Source organism: Myiozetetes cayanensis, unplaced genomic scaffold (genome assembly GCF_022539395.1).
Source record: "Myiozetetes cayanensis isolate MyiCay16 unplaced genomic scaffold, myiCay2020 scf14, whole genome shotgun sequence".
Classification (NCBI taxonomy): Eukaryota; Metazoa; Chordata; class Aves; order Passeriformes; family Tyrannidae; genus Myiozetetes; species Myiozetetes cayanensis.
The window spans coordinates 11,449,153-11,473,371 of NW_026087048.1; the positions used below are offsets into that span (position 1 = coordinate 11,449,153).

Here is a 24,219-nt window from a genome sequence, read left to right on the forward strand (position 1 = left end):
TGATTGGAAAATAGCAAGCCTAGATAAAAGTTTCCATGTTTAAGAATACGAATCGTTAAGAATGTTATTTATAAAGAATTGTTTAATTCCAATCATAGGTATGTAAGGGTAATGTTTGAGAGGCTGTTACCATTGAGTTTTTGTCTTAAGGTGCAGAACAACTGCTGACTTAACTTGATTGTGTTTTGAAATTTTGGTTTTAATGCCTGGAACTAAATTCAGGGACCCTTTTGCATCTAATTAAGACTAAAAGAAGTATGGTTATTTTCTAACATTTCTTTCTTCCTACAGTCTAATTCTCTCCAGGGAGGTCTGTTATGTATATGGGCAAAATTCAAGGCAGTGATTTTTAAAAATGAAAAGCTCAGTTTTCCAAAGCTGCTGCTTTGTCATGACTATCATGGACTATATCTGGTGGCTTTTTTGTGAGGTTTTGCATTTGGTGACCTTCCTTTATCCATGCATATTTTGGTAGATAATTCACCAAATTTGGTAGTGAGAATTTTATATTGCCATCTTTGCTTCTAGTCCTGCCTGTGTGAAAGCAGTGAGATTTAAGTAGGGGAACTGCAGTGAGGTTAAGGACCCCAGCTGAGATGTGACTCAAAGCTTTTTCTTACAGAATTCAGGTAATTTCAGTCACTCCAATAAATTTGAAGTGGGTAGGTTTTTATAAGGCACTTCATGTTGGTTTAAGCACAGTGTTTTGAATGTAGGCAGACCTGCACCAAGACAGTGTAGTGGTGGGGAAGCAGAAAAACCATGCTCAGTATGTATAAATTACACAGTTGTTTAAGTTAATGTATGGGGCATAAGTCAGTCTATCTCTTACTGTCATTTTAAGCTTCATTGGCTAAATCACTTCCTTTCAGAAAGGGATATAAAATGTTTGGAATCCTGACGGTTATATTATTCGGAGCTTTTTCCACAAAAGACTAATTGTTTTGTGATGTTCAGAAAGAAAGTTCTCTGAGCAGCGTTACTAACAAAGCCTGGATTCCTGTGGACTGGTGTCCTTAAAATCCTCGGCTTCCCTCCGAAGCTACGCCTCTCCCGGAGCTGTGAGAGTCCCAGTTGGCCAGCCGGGCTGCGCATGCCGGTCGCCAGGCAGCTGCTTCCAAGCGCGATATATAATGACCGTGTTTTGCCTGCCCTTTCTCTCAGTGAGCTCACCAATTTTGGTCTCCCTTCAGTGCTCAGCCGATGATTTTACATAACTTGCGGGAACTTAATTACACCTGAACCCTCCCCTCTCTCTCACTGGTAGAGTTAGTGGAAGTTGACAACATGTTTAAAAGTTGTTGAGGGGAGCCTGTGTGATTACAGGAGCTGCGTTTACTTTGGAAAAGGGACTAAAAACATACTCCATTTTTAACAGATTCTTTTGTGTCCACAATCCCATCAGGAAGTATGACATACTGTGTTGAAAGCCTTGCCTCTCAACCAAAAAGAGTAATTTCAGTGCTCAGGCATTTTTAGCAGAAATGCTTTTCATTGTTAGTAGAAAAGGTACTACCTGGAAAAAAGAATCTACCTGGAACTCTTCCAAGGAGTTTAAAGCTCATACCAAGAAGTGGCAAATGGCCACACTCCTTCTGCTCAGAAAAGCAGCTGACTTTTTTTGTGTGCGTGTTTCAGGGTTTTGCTTTGTCTTGGAGCAGCAGCAGAGCCACTGCCGTTGCTTGTGGGTGATACATGATACCTCCTCTGTGGGCTTTTCTGCTTAGGCAGCACAACATCAGCCAGCCTGGTCTGATTTGAGGGGGCACAGAGGGCATGGAGACAAATTAACTTGTTTCAGGACCTAGAGGTGTTAGCTGTGCTCTCTGTGTTAGAGTGGGAGGGGAGAAAAAGGTCTCTTAACTAGTGTTGTTATAAGATGCTGATTGTTAAACCTGCACTTCGGGTTGGTCATCGTGCTATAGGGGCTTCACTGGGATTAATAGGTTGATTTGCGTGGTTTTGGAAGTCAGAAGCAGTGTCTGTTAATGCTTGCTTAGGTGAGGGAGTGAAAATTGGGCAAGAGGGAAAATTGCTTTGTATTAGTATAGTTTTGCTCTGTTTATTTACTATCCTGAATTGTCCCACCCAGAGTCTGACAAATGCTAATGCTGGTGCTGGGAAGCCAGAGGAGGGGACGAGCTCTTCTTGAGGGCAACTGGCTGCTGGATCATCCCAACTGTGTTTGACTGCCTTTTGGGGTGGGGTCTCTTTTCCTTTTATGCTCTAGTGTAAATGAAGCACTCAGTGTCTGGTGTTATTCGCGTCAAAAAGGGAATTAAACACTAAGTGTTTTCCAAATGTGGAGATGTTAAAGCTCAAAGTTCCCTCCCTGATATCTTTTGCCAGTGTGAGGCTCTTGCCAGTTTGCAGCAAATGAGAGCAGTGTTAGGGATGTTCTCAATGCATGTAGACTCATGTGATGTAAACAAAATAAAATCTGATTATAATGTTACTTTTTTTGCAATGGGGCATTAAAAATCGAGATTACTTCTATTTAATTTCTTTTCTCCATTTTGAGATAGAGTAATGTTTTAGGGCCCTATTCAATTATGTGGCTTTCTACACTAGTCTTAAGAATTCTCCTATCTTAGGAATGATCTGTATATTTTTTCCCATTTTTTTCTTGACCTAGAGCTAATGAAAGTTAATATGTTGCAATATTTTAGGAAGTCAGAGTAATATGGACTGCAAATTACAGTAATAACTCTCAATGATACATTAACAGAAGTAATCAGAAATTAGGGGGGAAAATGACAGTCTTCTTTGCCTTGGGGAAAAAGATTTCAGGGGATAAGGAGCAGTCCTAACTTTCAGGTTCTTTTCACTTTAAATATACATGAATTTAGTATGCTTAGTTTACACAGAGGCAGACTGGCAAAAATACTTAATGTGAAGCTGACTTGTAAAATACATGATTTAAATATAGTTTTGATTTTTGGGGAAAATACAAATTTTTTTACTGCTGTAACAAAAGCCTGTTTTAGCCACAATAATGAAAGGCTAGCAGAAGGTTTTCTGTAGAATTTTATTATTTTACATTTCTTAGGTAGTTTTGTCAATGATTAATTTGTGTGTTTTGAAATAACTTTCTGGAATTCCATCTTCACGTTTCACTAAAAATTTGTCCCTATTCTAGCTAGATTTTATTTGATGTGTTTGGAGCATATCTCCATCTTTCAAACTGAGATAAATATTAATGGCCCATTCATAGGTTTTCATCTGGCAGCAACTTCTTTGCATTTTGCTTTTTTTGTTTGTTTGTTTTAATTTGAATGCACTTTCTGTTTATTTGTGAATTAATTTTGCTGTTAAACTGGAATGTATGATAAATAACTCATTATCAGTAACTTCCTAGGCTGCTGATATAACAAGTGTGTTTAAGACATCCCCTGTTCCCTCTCGTGCCATCTGTTTGAACACCCATCACGTCAAATAGTCCTAATCAGAGACATTGGAAAGGTGCTTTATTTACTTAGATTCCTTTAATTATTCCCCAAAATATTATTGCTTGTATAACTACAAGCGAGCTACTTAAAGGTTTCTTTTAGCTTGGGAGTTAAATTTTATATTCTTCTTTATCCCTGTTGAAAATTATTATATTTAAAATAAACATCAACTTCTGCATAATGCAGATTGAAATGGTCCATTATTCATGGTGCTCTGGAACACTCCAGGCCGTATTTCCCAAGGCAACAAAGTCAGCAGGCATAAATCACTTATGGGCAGATGTGTTGGGGGTGTGGGGAGGTTGCCTTTAAGGGAGAACATTAGGCATTGGGTCAGGCCTTGGAAAATTGAATTTTAATTAGTTACTTGCATGTCTTACAAGTTAACAGGATAAATGGTCAGTGACTCAGGCATTTCCCACAGGATATTGTACACATTTGGTAATGAGTGTGCAGCTTCTGCTCGTGATGTCTGAAATATCCTCTTAACTGATCAGTCTGTATTTGCATTTGCCTCATATATTGAATGATAAAGGTCTCATATTCTTTTTTTAAGTGATGAAAAATAAGTATATTGGACTTCTACAGTTAAATTCTAAAACCAGCACAAGGATGGACAAAATTTAATGAGCTTTTAAACTAAGTGCCATTGTCTTTTGTAATTGACACTTCTAGTAGTAGATTCTGAATTCCCCATGTACCCAGGATATGTAAGGCAGAACTTGTAGCAATATGTTCATGTAGATTTTTCTAGACAAACATGACAAAACCTCCAAGAGTTCTGCAGATTAAAATTAATTCTTTGCAAGATCAGTGCCTGAAGGCCTCATTAATTTGAACACCACTTATAATTGATTCTGGGAAGTAACAGATGTTACTTATGTTTTATAATCTTCAGTTTAAGAAAACAGTATATACATGAAGTCTGCCCATTTTCAGGAGACTTTACTAAAGCTGAATAAAAGCTAAAATGGTATTTTCAGTTGGTTGTTAGGCTATCCTATAACTGATCTGATTTATGAAGAAATCATTTCATGTTATTGTGGGTTTTTAGCTGAGATTAATTATTATGCTCTGTTGTGGAAAACATTTGGTCAAGAAATTAGAAGAATTCAATTTTCTGTTGTGCTCAAAACCCTAATGTACTTTAGATCTTTGCTCTTTTGCATCTTGCTCCGGTACTCTCATAAAAATATTGAAATATTGTATGGGGTTTTACATCTTCCCAGTGTCTACTTAGAAATAAATATTGCACTTTGCTACATTTTGAAATAGAAAGGCTTTGCCTCCATCTCCTTTCTTCTAATGTTAAACACTTTTCATGCTCAATCTGACAGAGCACAACTGATTCCATGCTTCCCTTCTCAGCCTCAGGCTGCTGCCTCACCCTCCTCTGCTTTCTGAATATCTAAATACATTTCAATGTAGGTGAAAAAACATTGAGATAAAGTGAGAAGTGATTGCTTTGATTAATACTTCTGATATATAATCTGTTAATGATCCTATTTTAATCTGTTTCCAGAACTGAGTATGTATGCACAGCTTGAGTTATTGATGGTGGTCCCACAAATGTGTGGAATTACAATTGCTCTACTTTTTTCTGATATACAATTGCTCTGTTTCTTCTAATATATTTTCTAATATAGAGAGGTTGATTTTAAAAAAAATTAAATAATTTTTTCTCCTTTTCATGTCCAAAATATACACAATATCAACTGTGTCTTTGCTAGACAAGTGCTGGAGATTTGCCTTTGCTTCTGCTACATTGAGTATGACGAACTGTAGGTCTTTTAGTATATGTTCCTTTTGCTAACTTAGTTAGGTATTAATAGCCTAACTTAAGGTATTCTACCAAATACTTCAATATTTTCTTGAGTTTTCTTGAAGGATGAGATTTATTATCAATTTGTAATTATGTGCAGAACAGCTTTATGAAGGGTCAGTGGCCCTGTCTTTTTCTGTCCTCGACAAGTCACATGGGAATGTCATAGCTGAAGTCTTGGAGAATTTCAATATGGGAATTACAAACAAAAGAACTGTTTTTTTCTTTTTTTGTTAAATACTTTTCTTGTTTTACCAAAAGGAATTGTCAGTAGATGACCAGCATGTGTTTATCTGTGTAGCAGTGGAGGGAGGTGTCTGGAGCTACATCTGTGAAACATTTCCCATCTTCACAAAAAAGTACATATATTCCCTTTAGAGTATAGTTAATACTCTGTTCTCTAGAACGTTTCCTTTTCTTTAGAGGATTGCTGGGCAACTTTTTTCCTTTCATAGGATGCTCCAAAAAAACTAGTCTTTTTCTAGCACAATATGCAATTGTATTTGTTTATTTACTATACACATTTACTATTGCTAAATTAGAAGAACCAAAACACAACAACAAACCAGTGTTTCAAAAGACTTGTAGATTATCAAAGTAAATATGTTAAAACCTATTTATACCTAAATTCCTTTTATTTGGGACAATAACTGTTACGAATTGCCTCTGAAGTTCTGGTAGTAATTAAAAAAAAAAATTAAGTAAATTCAGATGTGTTGCTGTCAGGTCAAATTAGAATAATTTATCCAAACTAATTATAAATCTAAATTTTGGGTTGTATTTCAGAAACACTTGAAGGGTTTTGTGTGGTGCTAAATGGTTTCCACATGCAGTAATGGAAGCATTAATTCGATGTACAGGCTAACTGAAGTGAGTTGCAGTGCCTATGTGGTCACACTGTGCAAAGATCTGTCCACGTATTTTCTGTTCTTCGCTGCTTTCAAGGGATGTGAAGTTGAGCTGGTGTGTGGAAAGGGGTTATATATAATATGTGGGCTCAGGCAAAATACATGACATGCATACTGCTGAGGACAGCTACTGTTTAATAAAACCACAGAAGGTACTGTTTAGTTCCTTTACCAAGAATACTTTACAGTTAAAAGATTAAAGGAGCTTCAATTGGAGTCAAGACTTTTTTTTTCCTTTTTTTTTTTTTTTTTCTTTAGAGCTACAAGTGCATTGATTTCATAATACGTAAAGAGGGATGGGGGCATGTTACAGATCTAAGTATGAAATTTCTAAGTTTCTGTGCTAAAATGAATCTTAAACATAAATATTTAAACATCAGGATAATTTTCTTGAGTCTTGAGCTCCAAAAATTAGTATGACATGACAAATGAAATAATTTTGTAGCATAAGAAAAACATCATTATTTGAAATACTTTCATCTTCTGTATTTATTTGTCTCATTAAGCAGCTTAAGGAAATCAGTATTTCATCTTGACTAGAAGAATTTGTAAATCCAGAAGCCAGATTTGGAATGTCAACTGATTTTGGTTTAATTCTGTTTACTTCAAGGTAAATTTGTATTTTAGCAGGCAAATTTCTGACTCATCTTTGGTGTCAGCTTTTTCACATAAAAGAGTGAATGAAGGTAAATCTCCAGCCATTCACTGTAACATTTTAAAAATGTTACTGTTTAATGTAAAGGGTTTTTTTCTATAGAGTCCTTGAAATTGTTCATAGTCTAATCTGAGAAAAATATAGGAATGTTCATAATTACAATTGTCAGCTCAGTCAATAGGAAATGTCTATTATCATACAGTCTAATGCCTAATGAAATACACAGGATTTTTCCCCAAAGACACTCAGCAGAAGATAAATGATGCTTGTTTATATATGTTTGCAACCCTTTTTGAAACTATAATTTAGTGATAGGACATTTTTAGTGGAACATGCCATTAGACCATATTATTGCTTTCCTTGTAGTTCTCAAAGCAGACAGCTTTATTCTTTTTCCTAGAAGAACTCAGTGGGGTGCTCCAGCACTTTTTCATCCTTTACTCCTGGAACATTCATAGTAAAGCATTGAGTTGCTTCTTGTGTCAAAAGTCACTTATTGCATTTAGTGTCTTATCACACGATTATGCCCCTCGGGGAGAGGGAATTGTGCAGTAACATTATTAATCATGTGCTGAGTTTACTCACACCTGATCAGAAAGTTATGCTCAGTTTCCCCTCAAAGTGCTGTGAAGCAAAGTAAAAGTAAAGTATTACAATTACATTACAATTTAGCACTTTTGTATTGAGGACTTGAGTTCATGTTAATCTCTAGCACGTGCTCAGGTAGAGCTTGTTCCTTGGAAACTCATGAAGAATCTGGGACAGAGGGTTCTACAGTCAGTTGGATAATGGTGATTTTTGGAGATTCAGTTGGGGGAAAAAAAAAGCACATTGGGAAAAGGAAGTGAAATACAAAAGAAAATGTTGAACTAACCTTTTTCTGTAACATGACTTCAAAGTACTGAGAGCAGCTGAAACTATGCACATACCTTACAATGTTCTGTTTTCCACACAAGCCATTTCACTTGCCTCAGAAGCAAGTAAGAACAATTGAGGGGGAAGTGCACAATTAGAGATGAGGAGGCTCACCGGCAATCTGTGCTAACATGTGGTGTGTGTTATGGAAAAAGCTGATGAAATCTCAAGTAGAATGTGGTCTGTGTCTTGATTTACATTCCCTTCCCTTCTAGAAACAGTTTCTAATATAGAAAGGTCAAGTTCTGCCCTCAGATGTCTCTCTGCAGTGCCCATGAGACTCAAGAGAAACATGCTCAAGATCTGAGGTGATAAATGTATAATACAAAGTATTCTTAAGTCATAGTAGCTACTTGTCCAAAGTCCCTGCAGTTACTGTCATTTAATTCCAGTGATTAGTAAAACATTTTAAGATTCCTGAAATATGAAAGGCATACTATTGTAACTGAGTTTAATCCTACCAAAAGCCAGTTTTCCTTTGCAAAATCTTTTTTCTTTTTAATTATGGGTAGTAGTATTAGTCACCCTAATAGGTAACAGTGTGCTAATGTTTCTTGTCTTATGCTACATATTGGGGAAAGCAGAATTATTTGAATGGATTTGAAGGAGAATGATGATTGACACAGAGCTGTTTTCCTTAATTTTTTATTATTTTAATATTATTTGGCAAATATATTTGGTCCTTCTCTTTGTCTTATTTGGCTTTTAGCCTATTTACTTTGAGGAGAAACTGGAAACATCTAAGAGCCAATCATACTTTTAAGGTGGATTTGTGAAATTTATTTTATCATACATGTTTTTTAAAGCACCTTTAAAAAATATTTCTTTTAAAATGTCTCTCACTAGGGAGGAATAAAAGTATTTGTATTACTGCTCAAAGAAAATTATAGAGGTCTTAGTCTATTTGTACAGTCCCTTTGAAACAAAAGGCTTATGCTTGCTTTGAGATTTCAGATTGTGTAGATTTACAGAAGTTTGCATCATGCCCCCTTTTACATGAATTATGGAGGAGCCTGCATGGTCTGCCTTCACTGGTACACAGTGAAGTGCATGGAGCATTTAAACCAGGAGGCTTTACATATTGTAAGGTCTTAGTCTTTCTAAACAGATATCATTGATAAGAAATGATAGATTTCGGTGGAGACAGAGCCTTAACTGGGAAGATTAACGTTGGCTTTTTGCTTTACTTAGTTCCTTGCTGTGTTAGTCCAAAGCTTGACATGTCTCCATTCCAAAGCAGCTAAGGATTCTTAAGTGGTGATATCATCAGTGAGAGAAGATAAAGATCGACTGAACTAATGTGCTGAGGCTAGTAACAATGTGGCAGAAGTTAAAATTTAAACAGCTTTCATTCTTCTTTGTTTGAGTTTTCACACTGCAAACTGAATTATTCCCTTATCTGATTGAAAAACTTAAGCTTATGGTGGTGGTATCTGCTTCATTTTTTTGCAACTTGAAAGAACATTAAATGCTAAATCTTTCTACATCAAGGGAAACTAATTACATGTACCTTGAAATTGATCTGTTATATGTTCAGATCTTTGTAACTGAATTCAGCTGGAAAAGCATACTTTATCTGTGAAGGCAGCAAAATTATTGTCTAAGGTGTAGTGGTTACCAGTAAGACATAGAAGTGAAAGGTAAATTGAAACTTGTCTTAACACTCCTACTCCTTTTGAAAATTTCAGTCATGATGTTCTTATCTCTTTTTACCTTTTAGTTTCTGTCATTTAATATCTGGTGATACAAGTAGGTATATACTTGATTTAGTATTCTTATTTTCTAGGGCAAGTAAGAGAAGGGACTCAGCAAAAGAAGGACCTTTGTAAATCTTATATTTCACCACCTATGTAATAATTCTCCCTGAACCATCATTTTGATCTACTTTTAAAGGACAAAGCACCAGACTCAGAAGGTCTTACATAACATTATCTCAGAGTCTTTATTAAGTTTCTAGTCTGTTAAGAGGAAGTCTTATTTTTGAACTTACAGATCGACAGTTCCTGTTGAAATAATCACTTTAATACTTTGAAATACGTTTATTGCAGGTCACTATGAATGATTTTTCAGTTATTTGAATATAGTCTATGTAAAATGTGAGTACAGTATATGTAAAATGTAAGCAACTGGTTACATTTATGTAAATGTGGACAGTACTCTTAATTTATGCTAGCAAAAATCAGTTTGATAAACAGTTATGTGTAGGGTTGGCTTCTTTAGGACAAGAGTGTTAATTTGTACTCTTTTTAAAATTATATCTGCCCATAATAAGTCTAGCCAGTTAAGCTTTGTAAAATTATCTTCCTTTCAGTCAGAGTCCTGAAGTGTAGGATTTTTCAATGCCTGTTATTATTCAAGTCCAGTTGGGTTCAGGCCCCGTGTTTCTCTGACCAGCAGTATGTGGGAATGCTTTTTAAAACAAAAATGTTATTCTGCAGTTGGAGCAAAGCATTTAGATGACGAATTTAAGAAAAAGCAGTCTAGTCTCATACTGTCAAACCTCATATGGTATCCCTCGGTAGGCTTGGCTTTTCATCATGGGTAGCTTGGTTTGTGGTTTTCTGTGCTATAATCTCCTTAATTGCAACAGGACTATGCACCAAAAAAATATAGTAGTAACTCTTTAGTATGTATGGCTCTTTGCCTTAAAATCTGCAAAGGTGATTTGACTCTTTTTAGGGAAGAAAAGTCTTTGCTGCTGTGAGCAGTGTTAGGAGTGGTGTTACACAGTATATAGCAAAGCATGTGATATTTCTAATAAGGAGGTTTTAATGAACTCTTCTGTCTTTGAAACCTACACACTTCCCCAAACAGTCGGAATTCAACATTGTCTTTTGTACAGAAATGAGGAGACACACCACAGGTAGAGTTAATAAAGAGAAGTAAATTCCTGATCATGTTCATACTCACATTGAAAAATTCCTACTGATGCTCTAACTCCAGCTTTTCTTAAAAATAAATAAATAAAAGCAATGTACAACAAACTGCTGTCTACCAGCCTGCATGTTTATTTGTGTGACAGACTGCATACTTTGCAGACTTTGTTCTTCTTTGAGAAATGACTATTCAAAAATACTTGCCATGCTTTTTAGTGTTTCATTCTTTAAGCTAACCTAAAATAAAAGCTGTAGTTTGTCTCACCTTCCTTTTCTAAGTTTTTTTTTTTACCTTTAGTTCCTTTACTTTTGAAAATTATTGCACTACAAAAATAAATGTGAAGTCAAATGTGTGTATTATAATGATGCTTTCTTCAATGGCTGAACAGGACAAAAATAGTCTTAAAAGGGGAGGCATATTTATAAGCTTAATTTTGAAGTGACTTTTCTAAGACCTTTCAAGTAACATACGAATACACATCTGAGATCTGTGATCTCAAGTAGTATATGTAAATTTCAGTGGGCTGGACAATAAGTAAGTTTAAATTTATGTATCAGCATAATTAATAGAAATCTTCCACTGATATGTTGTATGGTATCTTGGAATTAGTTTTGTTACACCTTCTTCTAATATTATTCAGAAAACATGTTAGCAGTTACTTAGTAATCATATTATGCAACAAAGTGTCCAAGAATCTTTATGGATTTTTTTCCAACATTTGTGACTAAGAATTTGTAAATTAAACATTCATCAGGGCTGGACGCTACTGTGTTAGCTTACATTGTTCAGCAATTAAAACACTCAAGTTGTAAGCCTAACAGATTTTCATGAAAACTGACAATTTTTTTTTTATTATTTTTAGTGTAGTATTGGTGCCAGACACTCGTGTATTTCATGTATTTATACCTTCAAATGTGAAACAAATGAGCAAAAACCTTCACGTTTCCTTCATGGCAGTAAGAGTGCAGTAATGTGTTAAGAAAAAAGGGAGTCTATCTGAAGTAAGATTTGGTAACTTTATTTCTCTGCTTCACATTACACTGAAAAGAGGCTGTTCACCTCCCATTCTAAATCATTTTCCTTCTACCAGCTGGAGAAGATCAGAATAAAATGGACCCATCCCTTTTCTCAGTCCCTGGTGGTGATGATGATCCAGCATTTGTTTTTCATTCAAACCACATGTTGAATAAGTGAAAAAGAGGAAATACATGCTGGTCATAGGTCAGGTGCAACACAGAGTTTATACAGATTTATTTTCTTTGTAGCATCTGAAATCCTGCATTTAAAGCTGTTGGATGTTGTTCTGCTTCCAGTTATTTTGAGGCAGGTTTTCTTATATAATGACATTTTGGGTTTTGGCATTCCCTGCTGGCCAGGCCCCCAGAGCCGGAGAAACAGCCTGATTCCACAGATGAGAACTCTGCAGCAACTGACTCCTTCAGAACTCAAATCCCTCATGATCTCATAGGGTGGAAGCTGACCCTCTTTGTTTCTGGCATGAAATAAAGAAAGCTAAGCCAAAAAGAAGAACCTGGAAGCATATTAGGGTGATAATGGGGAGCTGGGGTTAAGAACTTCTCCTTGGGCTTGTAGGAGAGAATGAGAAGGAAGGAGCACAAATGTACTGCAGTCTACACTGTGAATGTAATTTTTAAGCAGGTATAGATCATGAGCTAAAGGTTTCAGTTTTCTCATAATGTTTAATTTATACTCTGTTGGAAGTATTATAACTCTGATTGTGATTGAAGGAGCATCAGGAAAAGTGACTGTATATATTGATATCAGCTTTATTTGTTGTCTGTATTACTCAAACACTTCCAGTTGTGATTTTATAGCTTTGACTAAATAATGAATGATGTCCTGTTGGTTAGGAATTTGAAGGCAATAATTTCAAATTCTCTTAAATGTGCCAGCCAGCCAAGACTAAATATGCATTTACAGCAGCTATTTTGCAGATTTATAGCTAATATTTTTTCTATATTTTTTCTTATCACTACAATTTTAGCTCACTTTTCTTCAACTTGCCAGCATTATAAAATGTATTATGATGAGAATTAATAGCTTACTATGCAATAAATTAAATTTTACAAGAATCAAGTTGGAAAAAAAAGGGAATCCCAAATGGGCATGAGGGGGTGGGAAGGAAAAAAAAGCATTCTTCACAATAGTAATAATTAAGCACTGAAAGAGCTTGGCAACAGAGACTGTTCAATCTCCATCATTAAAAGTTTTTAAAACTTGAGTGGATAAGTGTCTGAGCAACTGTGAAGTTAGCTCTTCTTTGGACTGCAAGTTGGACTAGATGACCATTGGAGGGCTCTTGCAGTCCAAATTCTTCTAAACTTAAAACACCAGAATTGTCTCTGAGCTGTACAAAGGCTTGGACATACTAGAAGGGAAAAAAGTCCTCATGTCCTTTCTGTTCTTCAGAGCTATAAACATGCCTTTTTAAAATACTGAGGGACTGCAGTGGGAACTGAGAGACTGAATATCAAATGTCACACCAGAGACTTGACAACCCAGTTTATGCACAAATATTTTAGCAGATACTTTATATGAACAGCGAGGAGTTTTTGGATCTTATTTTTGTAATTACAATAATTTTGGCCTTTTTTTAACTTGATGATTGTGCCTTTTTTTTCCACTTACTATTAGGAATAGGAGGCCTGCAAGATTTTGTGCTGAAGTCTGCAACACTGTCAACATCACCTGCTTGTCCACCATTTACTCCTCTCAACTTTGAAGCGACGCCGATTGTGCGGGTGGCTGTTGAACCAAAGCATCCAAGTAGGTTTAAAGGAGAACAGGGATAGGAACACAAATTCGGTGTGGTAGTAATGCAGCTTCTCACCCTTAGTGATTTGTCTAGTTTATGATTTAGCCACTGAGTCAGAGACTAGCCCAGTATAAATTGAATATATATGTTGTCTAGAGGGCTGTGTGTGAGTTGTTCCAGCTGGCTCGCTCATGTCTCAGTAGGTGAGGAGATACGGGAGACCTTGTTGTGCCCTTTTGTGGTCAGACTTAGCTGTTCCACAATTAAGACACCACATGGTGCTAAAAGTTCAGTATTCCTTTACTGTGAAGGTAAGTAGATCTGTGGGTTTTCCCTTTCTGCTGTATCATTAAGCTCGTGGTACAGATTTGCAGTAGGGCCTCCCACTGATCCCTTCCTCCAAACCACAGAGTGGTACATCTCTGGCTTTATTTGAATTTCAGCCCAATTTCCATTTGTTGTTGTGGTGTTAGTAGAACCAAAATAACTGGCGTTATGTTCAGTTGCAAAATAGTCGAACACTAAGATTATATGTTTTTTTAGAAAGTGATTGGACAGCTTAGCAGCTATTTGTTTCATGTGTGTTTGAGTAACAGATAATCATATATTGTACATCCTGCATTTGTTAAAGCAGTTTTGAAAGTATTGGAAATTACTGGGTCTGCTGAGTGCAGTATTAAGGTAAATGTTAAAATGTTAAGTTAAATGTTAAAGGAATGTAATTTTAGAATTACTGACCAATTTGGGCATAATTATTTTCCTTAAAAAATGAAGTTACATCATTTTTACGCCATTACATAGTTTCCCCTCCTTGTTAACTTCTGAGTCTGTGATTTGAACGAAATTTTTTAGGGGGACAGAAGTCTGAAAGGTAGCTATACTTAGGAAAGTTTCCTGAAAATCCACTGCTGCTTGCAACAACAACAGGAAGGCAAACCAGATTTGGATTGCAGGCTCAGCTTGAAAGCAATCAATTGCCCAGTGAGCTGTATGTAATCTTAAGGTGGCTCTAGCACATTGTCACATATGGGTGCATTGGATTGCCACATCAAACTTGCTTCAAAACTGCATCTGCTTATTTGGAAGAATGACTCAAATAAATATAAATTATTTCCCTGGGTATGTTTTACGAACTTACTGCATGTCTTCACATTCATGCCAAAATCTTTCTGTATGGTTACCATAAGCACTAAAAGAAAAAAATAAAAAGTGCTCATCAGTCTGTGAGAGTAAATGCAGAAGGGAAGGTTCAAAGTCTTTGTTCATCTGTGTTAACCATGTGAACTAACACTATGTTTTTCTCCCTTTTTGTTTATTTTTATATTTGTTTTTAAAGGGTACTTTTTTATTACACCCTTAGCTTAGCAGTAAATATACAATATCATATTTCATTTAATAGTCTCCAAGTGAATGACAAGTTTAATGCCACTCTTCCTTCTGAATATGAATATGCATTCCTAGAAAGCCTGTGGGTATTCTTTAACATGCATGTAAAATAAAAAAAGGATTCATAATTAATTTTTTTAAATTGTATTCATTATGAAAGGCTGCTGACATGAGGTGCTTATGCATAGCTTTGATGTAATCTAACCAAATTTGACTCAGCTGTGGCTGTTCATTCTCCATTAACTTTAAGGCAACTCTTTTTAAACACCTTCATTTTAGGGACAGCTGTGATTTGTTTCACTGAAAAGCACTCACATTCCTGATTTTCCCCTTTTCAGGTTTTAATTGCTTTAAAGCTTTTCAGTGGCTTCCAGCTAATTTAAAATCCTTCCTGTGCTTCATTTGCTCTTATGCCGTATAAGTAATCCATATGGAATGCTTTTTAGTTTTATTTTAGTAAAGTTAATATGTCATTATTTATGTATTTGGAGCATTTTCAGTATTAGCAATTTAGAGGTTGCTACACTTAGTCATGAAAGATTGTAAGGAAATACAATAATTTACTGAAAGATGACATTAAACAGTTACAATAAATAAGAAAGGTTATAATTTGATAATTTGTGAAAATGATGAGTGAAGTCCTGAATTTTTTAATCAGTTCGTATCAATAAAATTCAGGGGGTTTTATTGGTCGTGAACTGTTTATGAGCTGTATCTGAAATTAATTGTATATAGGAAGCAACATAGCACAGTCATAGTCAATAGCTGGCTTGTTATACTAAACCTGTTGTAAAGCTACACAAACAAAAAATGTGCAATCCATTTAAGTGTGGATTTCATCATCAGTATATAAATTGTTGGTGACAAATTCTGAGTACAGCTTATGTTTTCAGTTGCTGCTCTTAAACCATACCGCTCTGTGACTCATAAGCAGAAATTTGCCTCTCTGAAAGTTTTTGAGTATTCCTAAAATAAGTATTTATGTTTAGTCTTTCTTAAAAACGAGTTTTACTATTTCTAAGTTTAAGTCTATCCTATTTCAAGTATTCCTTATCCAGTATTACTTTGTTAATAATATCTTATTTTACCAGGTGAGATGCCTCAGCTGGTCAGAGGGATGAAGCTTTTAAACCAAGCTGATCCTTGTGTGCAGGTTTTAATCCAGGAGACAGGAGAACATGTGCTGGTGACAGCAGGAGAAGTTCATCTTCAGCGTTGCTTGGATGACCTGAAAGAAAGGTTAGAGGGGCAAGTAGGAAGAAATATTTTTGGTTCAGTAGGTGTCTGTTGTATTTCTCTGTCAGATGGATATCTTTGATTTATATTCTGGTAAAATAGAGCTTTATCCACCAGCAGTTTTTAACATTGGGTCATAAATGTGCCTTTTTGTAGCTATGAAATTATCTACAGTTGGGCAGAAGCCACTAGCTTATCACTTCTATACATCTTATTAATCTTTTGGGCACTTTCTGGAAATTATAAATTGCAGTAGGTTTAGGAGGCCAGTTAGGAATGTAATGTAGTGTTTGTACAAAGTAAAAACTGAGAGGCATCATGTCTCATAAATGAACTCTCAAAAATTAGAAATCACCAAGACTAAAATTGTATGTGCACACTCTATCCCATTCCTTTTCTCTTCTCATTTATTATTTTTTTCAAATATTAATCTGTTCTCATTCATGAGCAATATCTTTTGCAGGCATATGTGCGTATATTCAGTATACTCTGTTTCTTCAAATGAAAAAAGAACAGTTGTCTGAAATAATCTTTTCCTATAACTTCATTTCATAAAACATTCCTGGTAATTCTGCCACATACATTTACTGTTGTTTTCCTTCTAAACCAAAAGCAAACCTGATGATGTATTGTTGAATGTCGATGTTACTGTACCCATACTCATTTCAGGTTAATATCAGGGAACCGTCATTTCTTATGGAAGTTGTAAAATTGAAAGTATGTTTTAATGGTTATCCTCATTACATCTTAGTGCAACACAGTTTTACCACTTCTAAAAACAGTAGTATTTATTAATACACCCTCCTTAAATGTAATGTGTTAAAGCAAAACTTTTTGTGCCTCTCTTTAGCTGCAGTTTGCATAGCAAGATTGTATAAATGCCTTTCTTATTGGCAGCAGTCCAAAATCTGAAAAAAATCATAAAATAATAGCCACGTGACAGGAAAATATGATTACAGTGAGCAGCTAGTAGCAGTCCCTATATTTACATTCCTAACCTTTAGTTTTGTGTGTGTAATTTTGGGTTTTTTATGAATTGTCGTCTAATTTGGCCTTTGTTAAGAGAATGATAAACTGTCAGAAGTGACCATTTTGTGTCCCTTAGCTGTATTCCTCAAGAAAATCTTGTCAGTGTTCCAAACTACCAAAGCCCAAAACCACTCTGGGCTTGAGGGATTGTCAGCAAAAACAAGAAACACCTGCAGACACAAACCAGCAGGGCTCCCACCATTGTCCTGCCTGACATGTGGTTCTTGATTACTGTTTTTCTCAGTTGGGTACCACTCCCAAAAGGAGCTGGGAACAAGTGTGTTTACTGGCTCCTGCTCCTTTAATTCATCTCTGAGGATTGGGCATATCTTAGCTGCCATCCCCCACATACTGGCTTGTAGGACAAGAATTGTCCCTTCCTTCTCTCCCAGTTTTCTAGAAGGAAAAGCCCAGAATGGGATCCCTGTCTTGCTCCATTCCTCATGGGTTCCATGTAAATTCTGACAGTGGTAAACTTGCACTAGTTAACTATTAAAGCGTGAAGAGGAGAAGTTGTGCTCTGAAGTGTCAGCTGTACTAATATTTAAATTCTTCTAAACTTGCATAATTTGGAATAGCAAATTGTGAACTAGGGATTGAGGCAGCATAGAATAACCTTGAAATGTGAGCTACAAGTTTTCCCCCAAAATATTGGGAAAGGTTATTCACAATATTAAAGTCACACCTGAAGCAGTGGTGCAGAATTCTGATGTTAGCATCTACCATAATTGCATCAACTGGATTTTGCAAAGTTGATGTTTTTGTACTAATTACAACAACTGAGGAGGTTCTGCTGAATTCAAATTACATTGTATTATCTTTGTCAAGATTTTAATCAGACTTGTTCAAAAGAACATAGTTAATTTTAGCTTTCCCAGTGTGTATTTAGAAGATTATGTTCATGTGATACTTATTGTCACAAATGTGGAGAGACATAGGAACAGCTAAAAGATCAGTCATCTATGTTTATCTAAATTATTAAATATGTATGTTCTGCTTCAATTTGCTAAATTTGTTTTTCTGTTTTCTTCCCAATTAGCTCTTTTTGAATAGAGTAAGAAATTAGACCTCGTAATTTTGAACATTTATTTTCTGCTTTTTACAATAGAAATTTTTATAATTTTTGTCCAAAGAGCATTGCAAATACTAAGCACAAGGGGATTAAATTACCCTGTTCAGGATGAGAAACAGAGAGAATTAAGGTAGTGTTTGCATGTGGGGAGGGGGTCTGTTTGTGTTTTTGGTATAATGCAAGTCCATGAAAGAACTGCAAAAAGGACAGTTCTCCTAATTTTGATTTCCATGGAAATAAAGCTTACAATTGTATTTGCTTTTTCTCTGCAACTTCTTTTATCTGTCTGCCAAAGTTTACCAGAACATAAGAAATTTTGGTTAGTCCTTTTGTTGTCATTTAATGAATCTGCTCAGAACTTGAGTGGTTAAGAAGACACACAACACTGAACTTTGAGTCTGTCAGATAAATGTAATAAATAATTCTTCCTTTTTTCCTTGCCATCACTCATAACGTTTGACATGCCTAAAATGTTTCACCTCAAGTTAAAGCATCACTTTTTATCATGAAACTTTTGTAACAGTGGTTATCAGACCGAAAAGACAAAAATGTTTCTGTTAACTTTGTGCTCGTTGCTGTGCCAGGAGTTTGGAAAAAATGGGAGTATCAGCTCTCCAAGTGCTCCTGGCTGAAGATGGAGTACTTCTACTGGGTTAACAGATGTGGGTCACCTCTGATCAGCTTACCCAGTGCTTCATCTTCTTGGGGCACCTCAACTGCATGAGCAGATGTACTGGTTGAAATCGAGTGTCCATCTTGCTCAGTAGCATGTCTGCAGCAGTGTGGCCCACAACAGTTTGGGAGGAGTAAAATCAGAGTAACTGTGATGCTTTCCCAGGCCTCTGCTGATTGCAGTTTGAGGATCTTTTGTATTTTGGCTGTCAGTTAATCCTAGTGAGCCTTCCCCATGCCCCTCAAAATTTGGCACCCTCTCTTGTACCCTTGAAGCATCTGAAGGCTGCTGGTGCTTGTGTCCCTTTGACCGTCTTTATTATCAATTTTTTTCTAGTTCTGTTGTATTTCTTTTGAGGGCAGAGAACAGCAGCACATAGTTTCCAAGATGTGGGTGAACCAGTGATTTATGAAGAGATTTATGAAGGCAGAGCAATGCTTTTGCTTTTATTTTCTTCAGTTCCTTTCCAAATATTTCTGAAGACGTAAAAGGCAATGCTTCTTTTTTTCAAGTACATAAAATTTGAGTTTGAATTGTGTTACCTAGTAATCTGTGTTGCAATCAGATTTATTCACGAACATCTGTTCCGCGTTAAGGCCATTGTCTACCTCCCGCAGGTTTAAAAATATTTTCAAAATTTTGAGACTAATTTTCAAACTTTGGTTTACAGGTTTGCAAAGGTACAGATTAGTGTGTCAGCACCTATTATACCCTTCCGAGAGACAATCACGAGACCCCCAAAAGTCGACATGGTGAATGAGGAGATAGGAAAACAGCAGAAAGTTGCTGTCATACACCAAACAAAAGAGGACCAAAATAAAATTCCTGAAGGAGTTCAGGTTGATTCAGATGGGCTTGTTACAATATCTACTCCAAATAAACAAGCTACTCTCAGTGTAAGAGCAATGCCACTTCCTGAGGAGGTAACTCGACTTCTTGAAGAAAACAGTGACTTAATTCGAACTATGGAGCAACTCAACACATCTCTGAATGAAGATAAAAAAACCCATGAGATAAATCAGAAGACTCTTGATAGAATCAAAGAATTTAAACAAAAGTTGGAGAAAAATCTGCAGGGAAGAAAGTGGAGAAATGCTGTTGATCAGATCTGGTCATTTGGACCACGGAAGTGTGGGCCTAATATTTTGTTATATAATTTTGAGGGCTATAAAAGGTCTGTGTGGCAGTGCCTTGGGAACACTGTGAAAGAAGTGAGTAAATACCGAGACTTTGACAACAGCATAGTAAGTGGATTTCAGCTGGCTACACTTTCAGGTCCCATGTGTGAAGAACCCCTCATGGGTGTTTGTTTTATAGTGGAAAAATGGGAAATAAATAAAGTTGGAGATACGCTGTCAACTAGTAGGCAGGATTCAGGGGAACATGATGCCACAGAACATCCACAAAGTGAAGATAATACTCTAGGAAGCACTGACGAAGGTCAGAGTGCAAATGACCACCAGGACAGGAATCAGAGTGGTACAGAATCACCTGAGAAAATCAGTAAGCCCAAGGCAGAGTTGTTACTTGCAGATTGTTATGGTCCCTTCTCTGGACAGCTGATTGCCACCATGAAGGAAGCTTGTCGTTACGCGCTGCAAGTGAAACCCCAGAGGCTTATGGCAGCAATGTACACGTGTGAAATCATGGCCACGGCTGAAGTTTTAGGTAAGACTGGGAAATTAAACCTTTGTCAAGGCTTTCTGAGTTCCAAGCTGAGGTTTTATCAATGAGACCGAATCAGAAAGCATAACTTGATTAAAAGTTTTGTCAGAAGTTTTTTGTCAGAAGTTTTCAATGACTTTCTAAAGACTGTAGTATTTATACTGTTCTGAATGAAAATTTAGCATTCTTGGTTGTCTGAAACATATGCATAAATAACCGTGCTACACCTTTTTGGAAGTGTAATATACAAAAATGGTGCCTTTTATGGAGTTTTTGTAATATCAACTTCAGTAACCATGAATATTGCCCATATGTTTAAGCATTAATGAAGAGATGGGAAACCTGTCCTGTCTGTAAAGTGAGTGCACGATCTTAGTTAATGCCATGTCAAGATGTTTTGAGGTAATATAATAAATAATATAGAAATAAAATCAGGAAAAGGAACATTAAGTTATTGTTGCAGTCCAGTTGGTAATTTTGGTTGGTTTTTTTAACTAGCATCTGTCTTCTTCTGGTATGCAAATAGATCACTTTGCAAACCCAGTACACACCAAATTGTGTCACTTATATTACCTTACCACTTACACCTACTTAAACTTGTTTTTATGACCTACTTAAAACACCACTTAACTTACCCTAACAGTTGTTCTTGGAGTTTTCCATGGGAGTTGCTTACACGCTGAATCCAATCCAATGTACAAAGGTTTTCCTTAAAACTAACCTCCATTGCATTTAAGCTGTTGGCAAATTTACTTTGATGGTACTAATCATGACAGAAATTATAGTATATCCCACATACAATAATTAAATATTTGGTTACTTGTTGTAAAAAATCTTATCATAACACAAGCATAATGATAGCGGTCCAGAGAGTAAAATTTAAAATTGTATGTAATGAAAACAAATGCTTTTGAGTGAGCAATTGTTTGGTACAGATAGATGATCCTGTTCTTTTCTGGCAATACTGGCAAAAGGTGTCCTGTGGTAAGCTTATAACACATTCCCTTAAACACAATTTACTATGACATAGAACTCTGGCATTTTAAACTATCTTTAAGATAATTTAAGAATGCCTCTCAAAACTAGACTTTGTAGTGTTATGTGTTATCTCTACATCAAGCTGTAAGGAAGATACCAATTTTGAAACCACAAAAACACTGTATATACAAATTGCTGTTTTCCAAAATACTCACTACCCAAAAAGCATGATTGTTTGCAATGAGGGTATTAACATGCACATCAATTGTGCCATAAACCCAAATGGAAGCATGGCTTTCTAATGCATGTATATATATTTTTAATGAGTGTAATTTAGGACTCAGACATGCAAGCAAATTAGTCCAATCTAATGAATGTGAGTAGTGGGGTAATAGCCACAGACATGCACTTACTTCATTGCAAATTCATGGGTTTAATTTTTATTATGGAAATTTAAGCTAATAAATTGCATCCTCATTAGGGGAAGTGAAAAGCATGCCTGCTGTCCAGTCAGGCTTGGCAGTTGACATGTGAGAAACCACTGGCTTTTGTATTTTTTATTCTTCCCCTTGGCATTCCATACATTGATAGCCAGTGAAGTTTAATATGTCTTCATATTGATCTGCTTGTTTCTCAGATATTAGCTTCTGGGAGAGTTCTCAGTTTATAAAGCTTTTTCCGTCAGACTTTTCTGAACTGGAGCTGAGGAGAGGAACAAGGAGAGGGGAACACAGGGATGTGTTACAGGCTTATACATGTCCAGTGTAATGGGCCTTGGGTATAGATTTGGGTCCTGCATACACCTGCTGTTTGATGTACTTTGAGCATCTTATTTCTACAGTTAGTTAGTTCACTGGAAAAATCCATTTTTATGCACATTCCTGCTTTATGGAAGTCCTGTGTAAAGCCTCAAAAGCTGAAGAATGTTCTGAACTAGTATCACGTGTTTAATTATTGTTACTAGCTTTTGCCTGCCGATATTCCTACCTTTTGAACTCTTCTTACTTTCTCTCTTGTGTTCTGGAGACTGAAAGGTAGACTGCCTTTTCATTTTAAATGTGTCAGTGAAATGTAGTTGGGACAGGACTTTACTGGTCTCTGTTGTAGCGTTAGTTTTTGGATTTTGACAGTATTCCATATGTCTTTTTTTTTTTTTTAAATGAAGTTATTAAAATTTTAGGTCAGTTCATACGATTATCTCTGACTCAGTTGTGTGAGTGAAGACATGCAGGTCCAAAACAGAAGAGCAGCTTCTCCTTCCCTGTTAGCAAAGTTTATGGTGACCCCTGGGTTCTTGCAAATGCTGATCCTGTTTCCTTCCACAGTCTTTCTTTCCTGTAGGAGGCTTTATTTTTTTCACTTACTTAAAGTATCCTTCAGTAAAGCAGTGAACAGGAGCTGGATATTTCAAGGAGTGAATCCATTATGCTACAGACTTACTCTACGTTGCAGCACCATGAAGCTGTTTTTGAACTACTGTAGTGGTTTCAAAAAAATTGGTTGAACTGTTTTGAATAAGATCTTACAGTATTTCTTGGTGATTGATGCTGCTAAATCCATTCAGCTAATTAGAGTAGAACCAATATTTCTTCGGTATAATGCAGTCTGCCCATAGTGGTAAAACTGAAGACCTTTCATAGGTTCTTTGTGACACTGTTGATTGAGCCAACACTCCAGACTGCTGGGATCAAATACATGTAGCTAAAAAACATTTACTAAAGCTATAAATTGTCTTCTGGCACCAAAGAATAATCTTCAGTGAATTATGGCCAGAATATGTGCTTTGTGGTAAATGTTACCTTACTTATTAAATATGTATGGAAAATTTGTTACATCCTACTAAAAACAGTAAAATAACCTATAAACTGGTTTTGAACTTACTTGCTTTAGCAAATTGCCTTTAATATTTACTGTGTGTTACATACACAGTATATGCACAGTGACCACGAACTGATGCTCTTTTGCAACGTTTAAACCTGCATTTTAAAGTGGTTACTGAATTGTGAGCCCTGCGGAGACCTGACCCTCTCACATCTGAGAGTATTTTGGACTCTCTGAAATTTCCATAGACTTGAAATTGCTTTATTATGTTAACAAAGGCTGTACATACCTGGCAAGGTCAGTACCTTATCTTCAGAATTCCTTAATCTTTTTGTGATTTTTAAGTGTAGAATCTTAAGTATTTCCTCAATTTTCTCCTGAGCATTAAGAAGACTATTGTGCACAGCAAAGGTGAAGTTCAGTGAGAGGGACAGTGAGGAGGTCCTGCTAAGGGAATCAGCAGATAAAATTATCAGTGATAATAGAAAGAGCACTTCAATCCACATTTTATTAGAGAACTATAAACTCTGAAATGTTTGGTGCTGAATTGGTGCTTCATTCCTTGCATCTGATAGGAAGATTTAACCGTACTAGCTGTGTGCTTGTGCTGAATTTCCTGAAGAAGAACCAGATTCTGTATTTTAAAAATAACAGCAATAAACCCACTCCAACATTTCCTCAATATATATGCAAATCAGTGCATGTGGCTGTTGTATTTAATGATACCTTTCTGTCAAATCAGAATAGGTGGCAGTTATTACAAAGTAATGTATATTTCTAATTATTTCCAGTAAGAGTCAGTTTTGCCCAACTGTTTAAAAGGTTGCAGTACATATTCGTGTTTTTTCAGTGCCATATGGTATATTTGAACCTCTTAGAAATTGTTATTAAATTGTTCTTCACAGCAAGGTACTCTTAAAGTTAATTTGTACATCTAATACTTATTAACAGTTCATG

The 24,219-nt window shown here is 36.0% G+C and overlaps 1 protein-coding gene across 2 annotated transcripts in view; it reads left to right on the forward strand.

The window, feature by feature from the left end:
- The window catches only part of EFL1 (elongation factor like GTPase 1), a 68,437-nt gene that overhangs the window by 33,251 nt on the left and 10,967 nt on the right, over positions 1–24,219 (forward strand). For both annotated transcript variants that reach the window (XM_050309921.1, XM_050309920.1), the window contains 3 exons: positions 13,282–13,413; positions 15,880–16,027; positions 19,469–20,466. In XM_050309921.1, the coding sequence (XP_050165878.1) occupies positions 13,282–13,413; positions 15,880–16,027; positions 19,469–20,466 (1,278 nt within the window). The remainder of the gene's footprint in view (positions 1–13,281; positions 13,414–15,879; positions 16,028–19,468; positions 20,467–24,219) is intronic.